The 10679-nt window shown below is 36.9% G+C and overlaps 1 protein-coding gene across 1 annotated transcript; it reads left to right on the forward strand.

The window, feature by feature from the left end:
* The first annotated feature begins 224 nt into the window (after window positions 1-224).
* LOC107806268 (7-deoxyloganetin glucosyltransferase-like) lies at window positions 225-2104 on the forward strand. Its single transcript, XM_016630390.2, has 2 exons — window positions 225-1034; window positions 1131-2104. Exons 1-2 carry the CDS (start codon window positions 512-514, stop codon window positions 2060-2062), a joined length of 1455 nt encoding a protein of 484 aa, XP_016485876.1. The 5' UTR covers window positions 225-511; the 3' UTR covers window positions 2063-2104.
* The last annotated feature ends 8575 nt before the right edge of the window (window positions 2105-10679 follow it).

The following is a 10679-nucleotide window of genomic DNA, read 5'->3' on the forward strand; positions in this document are numbered from 1 at the left end:
TGTTTATAACAAAAGATATCGAGTACCTTTTTTTTTTCCGTCCATCCGAAAACTTCATATGCACTAAATGGAAACGACGACAAACAAAAAGCAAATGAAATTTGAGAAATGAAGCCAAGAAGGAAAAAATAAATAAAGACAAAACTAAATGATGTTGTGTCGTCAAAAGGAGCCTGGGAGCAATGGTAAAATTGTCTACGTTTGTTTCGAGCCATTGAGGCTTGTATCTTGAGACACGACCCTTTCTCGAATCCTGCCTAAACATGGATGCTTCGTGGCCTTTTTTTAAAAAAAAAAATTATGCTGTGTTGTATTTGAACTGATCGATTCTTTCAACTTTGACTAATTTCTAATTTCAATTTTTTTTAACTTTAAAACTCTTACAAGTTACATCTCACATTTTCCTTTCGTCTAATATCGTCCATAAATACCTGCTTCTTCATTAGTCAGAATCAGACCATTCTTTCATCTTTACTCTTTGAGTTCAAACCAGTAACTAAAAGATCAAGAAATGGATTCCATTAGAATTCATGGACAAGACAAGCCTCATGCAGTTTGCATTCCATATCCTTGTCAAGGTCATATTAACCCTATGTTAAAGTTAGCCAAAATCCTCCATCACAAAGGCTTTCATATCACTTTTGTCAACACTGAATACAACCATAGGCGTCTCCTTAAGTCCCGAGGCCCTGATTCCCTCAACGGTTTTCCATCCTTTCGTTTCGAGACAATTCCCGATGGCCTCCCGCCGTGTGATGCAGATGCAACTCAAGATATTCCTTCTCTATGCGAATCCACAACCACTACTTGTTTAGGTCCTTTCAAAGAGTTGCTCGCCAAGCTCAATACTACTTCTTCATCTAACGTGCCACGCGTTTCGTGCATTGTCTCTGATGGTTGTATGAGCTTCACTCTTGATGCTGCTCAAGATTTGGGCATACCTGAAGTTCTGTTTTGGACCCCTAGTGCTTGTGGTTCGTTGGGTTACATGCATTACCGTGACCTTTCTGAAAAAGGATATTTTCCACTTAAAGGTATAGTCATGCTTTAATTTCTTCCTTTTTCAAACAGCCAAATCAATTTCAGTTTGTTTTTGGCTTTTGTTCTTTTATCTTTTTGGGGAACTGCAGATGCAAGTGACTTGACAAATGGATATTTGGAGACGGCTTTGGATTGGATACCAAGCATGAAAGGTATACGTTTAAGGGATTTACCAAGTTTCTTGAGAAGTACAAATCCAGATGAATATATGTTCAAGTTCCTTGTCCAAGAAACAGATAGAAGCAAATTTGCTTCTGCTATTGTAATCAATACATTTGAGCGATTAGAGAAGGAAGTTCTTGAATCACTTCGGACCCTTCTTCCTCCGATTTATGCAATTGGGCCCTTGCATTTTCTTGTAAAACATATTGAGGACAAGAATTTGGAGTGCTTGGGATCCAATCTTTGGAAAGAGGATGTACAGTGTCTAGACTGGCTAGATTCCAAGAAACCAAATTCTGTTGTTTATGTTAATTTCGGAAGCATAACTGTAATGACTCCGAACCAACTTATTGAATTCGCTTGGGGACTTGCCAATAGCCAAATGGAATTTTTGTGGATTATAAGGCCTGATATTGTATCAGGGGAACAAGCAATTCTTCCACCCGAATTCGTGGGAGAAACTAAAGAAAGAGGGATGTTAGCAAGTTGGTGCCCCCAAGAACAAGTACTTAGCCACCCTGCAATCGGAGGTTTTTTGACTCACAGTGGATGGAATTCGACTCTTGAAAGTATTGGCAGTGGGGTACCAATGATTTGCTGGCCATTCTTCGCCGAACAACAAACTAATTGTTGGTTTAAAGGCACCCAATGGGGAATAGGAATGGAAATTGACAATAATGTGAAGAGGGACGAAGTTGAAAGCCTTGTGAGAGAGTTGATGGCCGGAGAGAAAGGCAAAGAAATGAAGAAAAAGGCAATGGAATGGAAGAAATTGGCTGAAGAAGCTACTCAAAAACCAGAAGGATCATCTTTTGTGGCAATAGATAAATTGATCAACGAAATTCTCCTCAAACACTAAGCTTTAATTTATCAATAAGTGGTTGATTTTTATCTTTTCTTATGTTGAGATCTTGTCAGTGCCTTTAATTATTGTTGCTCTTTTTTCAATTATGTTTTAATTTGGTATTTTAATATGGTCTCATGATAAAAAAAAATTTATCTCTTGCTACCTCGAGGTCTTTTGGTCCCTACAAGGTACTATGCCTTGCAAATTTTCCCCAACGTGACAAAAAAAAATAAAGAGTCCACTAACCGCCTACAAGTCTAATAATTGGCTTTTCCAATTATTTGGTGAGACAACCGAAGTTTGCACGAAACCGATTTATGTACTCAATGTTTTGTTAACTAAGTACACGTGCGATACTTGACAACTCGTTCATGATCTTGCATTATTTGCTCACGTTCTTGCTATGTCAAGTCAGTCTTACTACACTCAAGATCGCTAAGAAAATGGAAGAAAGAACACAAGAGAATTGCTAAAGAAAACTTTGCATTAGAGAGAACTTGAATTGTTTGCTTGGTTGATGAATTACAAATGAATGCCCCATATTTATACTAATCACATAGGGACTAGTATGTAAATAATAATTATTCTACAAGTCCTTTCATATTTACAACTAGGTCCCTTCTCTAGAATATTCTACACATCTAGATTCTTCTAAGGACTTTCCTAACAATTCTATAGGGTTCTAGGGTCTTCCTAAGGAGACCTCTATATTTCTCTAGAATCTTCCTACAAATGCATAAATATCTAGAGCTTTTCTAAGGAAATTCTACATAGTTCTAGGATATTCCACCAAGATCTTTTCCCTAACTTATGTAACCCTTCCATATGGCAAAAATATATGCCAAGTGGCACCTACGTGGCATGATGATGTGGCGGGTCATGACACTCTCCCCTACCCAATTTTGTGCCACCCTCGACACAAAGCATCGACACGTATGTGCGCACCTCGCCTTGGCGTCGCCGGAGATCTTTGTCCATTACCCATGATGCTCTATGAAGTGGTTCGCCTTCCCATTTCACAAGGTACTGGTCATCTCTCTTCTTATGTCGTTTGTACTTTGGACGGCTAGCAATAATGGCCTCGATCCTCCGCCCGTCTGATGCCTCCCCTTTCTCTTGGCCTGAATCTCCCCATGACTCAACCAAGTCCAGAAGCTTCTCAAGCATCGGGTCTATGCTTTCACTCCCTATTTTGGTTGCCCTCCGTTGTCCATCCTTGCTAGGAAACTTGAACCCTCTGCTTGGTGCATCATTTAAGTCTGATAGTGTGCCATCATTTTGTAACTTACCATCCTCTTCAACTATGTCCGCCCAACGTTTCTTGCTACCACCATTTTCTATTCACATGGCACCAAGATAGGCTTCGGAATCCTCTACTTTCGGCTTAGATTCCAAGCGCATCCCTCCAATGCAGGCGGTTTCTCGTGTGCCAGCCTTGTGTCCCTGAGCAAAATTCCCGATCATTGTTGAAAGCTTACCCAACTCTAGGCATTCACTTGCTCGATGTGATCCTTTACAAAAATAGCACCCTCCTTTAGGCATGTACTCGCTATTGTTTTCCGACCCCTTGCCGTTTCTCTTGGACCCTGTCCATTATATGATGGCCCCTTGCCATTACCCTTGTATACATCGGCTATGCCTTTCCCATTGTCCTCGCCATGATCTCCCCCACCCCTCTCGACGTTGCCTTCTTTGGACTTGGTAGACTCCATCTTGAAGTCAACAAGTGACTCGGCTACCGCTATGGCCTCGTCCACACTGGTTACTTGATGTCTTCTTAACTCCTGCTTTGCCCAATTTTGCAACTCATCCATGAAGTGAAAGAGTGAATCTTCCTCGGATAATGACAGGATTTGCATCATTAAGATAGTGAACTCGTGCACATACTCCCGAATTGTGGCCGTCTGTCGGAGCTCCCTTAGCTTCCGCCTAGCCTCATACACCACATTCACCGGATAGAATTGCTTCTTCAACTCCTTCTTGAACTGCTCCCACGTCTCAATGTTGCATAGCCCATTTTCCATGTCAGTACACTTTCGACGCCACCATAGCACAACAATCTCTGAGAGGTACAACATAACAGTGTTGATCTTGGCCTCGTCGTCTCTCACCTTGCCATGCCTGAAGTAGTTCTCCAAGTGCCAAAGGAAGTTCTCTACTTCTTGTGCATTTTGAACATTGGCAGTTTGGGAGTCTCGATCTTGGTCTCTCTCATCACAACAACGTTACTGTTTGCCTTGGTCACGCTAGCGTCAATGTGCTCCTCGAGCGACTCTATCTTTACCTTCATGGCATCGATATTGCTGAATGCCTCCATAAGTCTGCACTCCAAGGTAGTGATGGTTTTCTATAGCTCCATCTCGACCTGCGTACGCCCCTGCAAGTCATTTCGAATGCTCTCAATTTCTTCAAGAGGGTGTACCTCAATAACTCTAAGGATGCCTTCCACCTTCCCCAAGTGTTGGCCAAAGATCTCGACGGCGTCCATCCCCACATTCACCTTCATCACCCACTCTTTACCGGGCGAGACATCCTCCGGCAGGACCTCCACTTCATCCTCGCTCGCCTCGGTGACAGATGGTTCTTGGGATGTAAGCCTCTCGTTTGGCACAACCTCGGGTGGCACCTCCTGGCTTGGTTGTATTCCTCTTTTTGTTACGGCCGCTCTTGCCAGCAGCATCCTGGATGACGTTGGCTTGGGTGTTGGCAGCGTTAACTTCTCTGATGTTCGTTATTCCCTTAGTTTCAACCTTTGCTCTGATACCACGTTGTCACGTCCTTAGTTGTTAACTAAGTACACGTGCGGCACTTGACAACTCGCTCACGATCTTGGTATGTCAAGTCAGTCTTACTACACTCAATATCGCTAAGAGAATAGAAGAAAGAACACAAGAGAATTGTTAAAGGAAGCTTTGTATTAGAGAGAACTTGAATTGTTTGCTTGGTACGAATTACAAATGAATGCTCCCTATTTATACTAATTACCTAGGGGCTAGTATGTAAATAATAATTGTTCTACAAGTCCTTCCATATTTACAACTAAGTCCCTTCTCTAAAATATTCTACACATCTAGATTCTTCTAAGGACTTTCCTAACAATTCTATAGGGTTCTAGGGTCTTCCTAAGGAAACCTCTATATTTATCTAGAACCTTCCTACAAATGCATAAATATCTAGAGCTTTTCTAAGGAAAATTCTATATAGTTCTAGAATATTCCACCAAAATCTTTTCCCTAACTTATGTAACCCTTCCATATGGCAAAAATATATGTCAAGTAGCACCTACCTGGCATGATGATGTGGCGGGTGATGACATCAAGCTCTTAACAGCCACTTGTTCTGATTTCGACTATTGCGTCGATTTTTCAATCAAACACTACAGGTAGCTTTCATTAATAGGAACATCCTCATTTTTTTTCTTTGTATTTCTCAGTTTTCTCAAATGTGTAGGACTATTTAAAATCGTATACGCTTTGATAAAAATGTTTTACCGTCTAGTCTAGAAATAAACATTAATAGACTTGCAGAGACTTCCATCTTTTTCCTGAAAATATCAAGAGAAGATATAATGTCCACGGGATAAAATCAGCAGTTCAAATCATAAATATAATTAAAGAAACAGAAATCAATTTATTTATTTGTCATCTTTGAGATGTTTGTATTTATGATGTGGGCTTTGATTAAATTTGAATAGTTACGAACTTTGACCTACTTAATTATATTGTCCAGACTCTAATTAGCTAGGTTGAGCTTGTTGTCCAATTATGCATTGTTGTTATTTATTACTACTCCATAACAAGTGCATTAATTGTACTTCACGCTGTCACGAAAGATATATCTCACCAAAATATGACATGATATTTTTCTAATACCCCAATATGAAAGATAACAAGTAAACAACTTAAAATCCATGTTCAGTTGCATTTTCTTTAAATATCATTTTCATCTAACATGAATTGTGACAATTTCTATTAGTAACATAATTTGATACGTTACACTTGTATGTAATATTCAAGGATAGTCACACTAGGGAAAGCTTTCTGATTTTTTGGCTTTCTCCCAAAACATACTTTTATCTTAATATGACTAATGGTTGTACTGGCAGTCAAGTCCCAAATAATCATTTAGTAATATGATTTCATAGAATTAGTCATATGTGTTATAAAATATAATTCAAAGTAGCAATATGAAACAAGGAAATAAAAACAATTTAGTAAAACATGAATAAGAAATGGAGATAGAGAGAAGGAAGAGATTTTTTTTCTTTAATTGTGTGTATTTTTCTATCTATTACAAGGCCTTTATATAGGCATAAAAAGTGAAGAAAATATGTCATGGAATATGTCATTGAACATAGAAAATATGTCATTGAATATGTCATTAAGCATTTGACATGAAGATCATGGAGGAAGAGTAGACATCCACCATAATATGATATTTATCATAACACTCCCCCTTGGATGTCCATAAATAATGTGCCTCGTTAAAACCTTATTAGGAAAAAACCCTATGGGAAAAAAAATCCTAATGAAGGAAAAAGAGTACACATATTTAGAAATACGCCTTTTGGTTGCCTCGTTAAAAACCTTGCAAGGAAAACCCGGTGGGACAAAACCTTGTAAGAGAAAAAGAGTACACCGCGTATTAACTCCCCCTGATGAGAGCATCAGTTCACATCCTTCAGTCTTCGCATCCCAATCTTGTACACCAGTTTCTTGAAGGTTGACGTCAGTAGAGATTTGGTGAACAAATCAACCATATTATCACTTGAACGAATCTGTTGCGCATTGATATCACCATTCTTTTGAAGATCATGGGTGAAAAATAACTTTGGTAAAATGTACTTTGTCTTATTTCCTTTTATGAATCATTCCTTCAATTGGGCTATGCATGCTGCATTGTCTTCATACAAAATTATGGGTAGTTTGTCAAACTTCAAACCACATTTGTCTCGGATAAGATATATTATAGACCTCAACCAAATACATTCTCGACTTGCTTCATGAATAGAAATTATCTAAGCATGATTAGAAGAAGTAGCCACGATTGATTGCTTAGTCGATCGCCAAGATATGACAGTGCCTCTACATGTAAACACATAGCATGTTTGAGATCAAGCCTTGTGTGTGTCAGATAAATACTTTACATCGGCATAACCAACAAGATCGAGATTGCAATCATTGCCATAAAATAAGCTCACATTGGTAGTCCCTTTTAGATAACACAATATGTATTTGATTTCACTCCAATGTCTCCTTGTAGGAGCAGAGCTATATCTTGTTAAGACATTAACTGAAAATGTTATGTCACGCCTTTTAGTGTTAGCAAGATACATTAGTGCATCAATTGCACTAAGATATAGTACTTCAGGACCAACAAGTTCTTCATTATTTTCATGAGGTCGGAATGGATCTTTATTTATATCGAGTGATCTCACAACCATCGGGGTACTAAATGGATGTGCTTTATCCCATATAAAATCGCTTTAAAATCTTTTTAGTGTATGTTGATTGATTGATAAAAATTTCATATTTCATATACTCAATTTGTAGACGAAGACAAAATTTTGTCTTTCCAAGATCTTTCATTTCAAATTCTTTCTTTAAACAGTTTACTGCTTTAGGAAGCTGCCTAGGAGTTGTAATGATATTTGAATCAACATACACAAAGATTATAACAAATTCAAATCCAGATCTTTTTATAAAGATACAAGGACAAATTGAATCATTCTTGTACCCTTCTTTCAATAGGTACTCACACAGGCGATTATACCACATGCGCCTTGATTGTTTCAATCCATATAAGGATTTTTGAAGCTTTATTTAATAGATTTCTTGGAAATATTAATATGCTTCAGAACAATTTTAATCCTTCAATGATTTCCATTATACGTATATCAAATTTTAATGTATTGCCAGATTAAAACATGAAATAATTATATCCATCATAAGAGAACATGTCTCCATATAATTAATGTGAGGATATTTACTAATTTTCTTGTGCCACAAGTCGTCTTTATGTCTATCTACATGAACTTTTTGCACAAGAACACATTTATACCTCCATTGGCTTTATACTTTCAGGTGTTGGGACTATCCGCCCAACTTCACATTTTTTCAAGTGAAGTCAATTTTCATTGCGTATTTTTCATTTGGCCAATCATTTATCTGTCCAAATTTCATGACAGATTTGAGCTCAAGATCCTCATCAATATTAATAATATTGACGCTACATTATGTTAACAATATCGTCGACGATCATTTTATATCGGTTCAATAACTTATTAAGATCTCTTTATCTCATTATTTTCAGGTACCTGAGCCTCTCACATGAGGTCTTACGAAGTGTTATGTCGTGGTGCTCTTCTAGAGCACTTGCCTCCTTATTATGACCATTTTGCCCCTCTTCTTCTTCAAGGAGTTTTATCTTTGGAACCGATTGGTCTGTTACGCTTCATGCGTGCCATAGACATCTGCCCCTCATGGACTTTATTCTATTTGGAGCATTAACAGCTGAAATATGACATTTAGCTTTGGGTCAACAAATGCGTCTGGCAATAATTTATAAATTAATTATCACTTGAACTTCAAGTTCATATTTTCTTGTACGAGGATCTATATGTATTCATAATAATTCATTTCACGTATCACTTTCTCAGCTATCCATTTTCTCCCCCTAATATTGGGATCACCAACACATTTTCCAACCTTCTTTGGGAACCCATCTTTGTGCATTGTGGCGGCATAATTAAATTATATAGCACATTCATATTTCTATTTAGAAATTATTTGGTTCATGACCCTGAACCGATTGTGATAGGGAGAAATTTTCATAACTTGGCTAGATGCGTACAAGTGCTGGTGTATATTAAATAATGCATCTCATACCAAATTTTATTTTTGGGAGTTTTGTTCTCATAACCAATGATTTAGCTATAATTGGAGGCATACAATTTTCGCTAAACCAACTTGGATTTAAACCAGTATTATCAAGATAAATCATCATAATTTATATTCTGGAATTGTGCTCTAATAATTTGAGCAAGCAATCTTGCAAAAACCAAACTGCAAGTTGATAACAAATGCACATGTGACCATAAAATAGATGCATCTATTAAAATCATATAATAGTAAACGATCCACATGGCAGGTGATTGAGCCCATATATATATATCACCTTTTATTCCTTCCAGAAATCAAGGGGTTCAATCCCAACCTTTAATTGGTATATCATGAGAACAAGCAGCACAAGAGAATTCTTGAAGAATCTTCTATTCTTCAATATATGTCAATGTAATTCTTAATTAATTTTTCGCATCATAATTGAACCGAGATGGTCAACTAGTTATGCCAATTAATATTTGTTTTAGTAAACCTCTAGTTTACTTGTGGCATATGATTCCAGCATCACGCTTATATTTGTGTAGTACAAATAGAAAGAAGATCAGGTAACCTTTCATATTTACCCGGTATGATTATAGAAATATGAAGATATTCAATCTTCCTTTCATTTATAGTCTCAATATGCCAATCACATTAACTTATATATTTGAAACTCAAAAAGTTTCTTTTGAGACTTTACAATATCAATGTCATGAATAAGTTTATTCATCCGGGTAGTAACAAATTAGTTTTTCGGAGTTCTTAACAACTTTTGTACTACAAGATCTTTTATCATACCATTCATATGGTAAATGTCTCCTTCACGGATAAAATTATATCATAATAAATTGTCACGGTCAAAATCATCATAAGCAAAATCATTTCTTGCTTTAACTTTGCCTTTAATAACTTTTATAAGGCATGACAAAATAATATTTGGCGTACCACATGTACGCGACCAATGATATATTCATGTAACCACACAATAATATTTATTCTCTTTATTTTACTCAAACTTCCCTTAGAGGTGAGTTGTGTGGTATTCATATAATCATGAATTGCATGTCTTTATTCATTGCTTTTATAACATATTGCCACATTCAACTTTAGGAATGAGTTTGCATTCTCAATGCTTATTACAAGTCACATTCTCTTCAAGGAATGGATCATAATCAGCGATGTGCTTTATTATTTTCATACTAATTTGATGGTAAGCATTGCCTTCACATTTTGAAGGACTATTTTGAGAACCCTTATTGTTCTCCTTTTATAATCATAGTGATGATTATTATTATTTTGATATTCGGAACACCCACGTTCATTGTTCAACCACTTGTCTTCATTGAAACTTATTATGCACTGCTATCACATTCACTTCAAGAATGGAGCAAATCAAGTGGGACAATTTTCATGGCTTTTCATGAAAAATATATTATTTTTCTTTAGTCATCATTATATCATCAATATGGTACATTGGGACTCAAACCCAATGTCTTACCAATATAAAGGCATGTTAGGCCATAATAAATTGGGACTCAAACCCAACTCTTATCATTATGGAGCATCAGGACTTGATCCCGATGTCTTACCCTCAATCAATGGCATAATAGGCTAAACAATATTGAGATTCATTCTCAAGCCTTAATTTCAATCACATGCCAAGAAAGTTATACACAACTAATTTGCAACTTAGCAGATCAAATTTGCTTTCTTAAATAAGTGTACAAATCTCAAATCAGCGTAAAGCT

This window comes from Nicotiana tabacum, chromosome 16, assembly GCF_000715075.1.
Source record: "Nicotiana tabacum cultivar K326 chromosome 16, ASM71507v2, whole genome shotgun sequence".
Lineage (NCBI taxonomy): Eukaryota > Viridiplantae > Streptophyta > Magnoliopsida > Solanales > Solanaceae > Nicotiana > Nicotiana tabacum.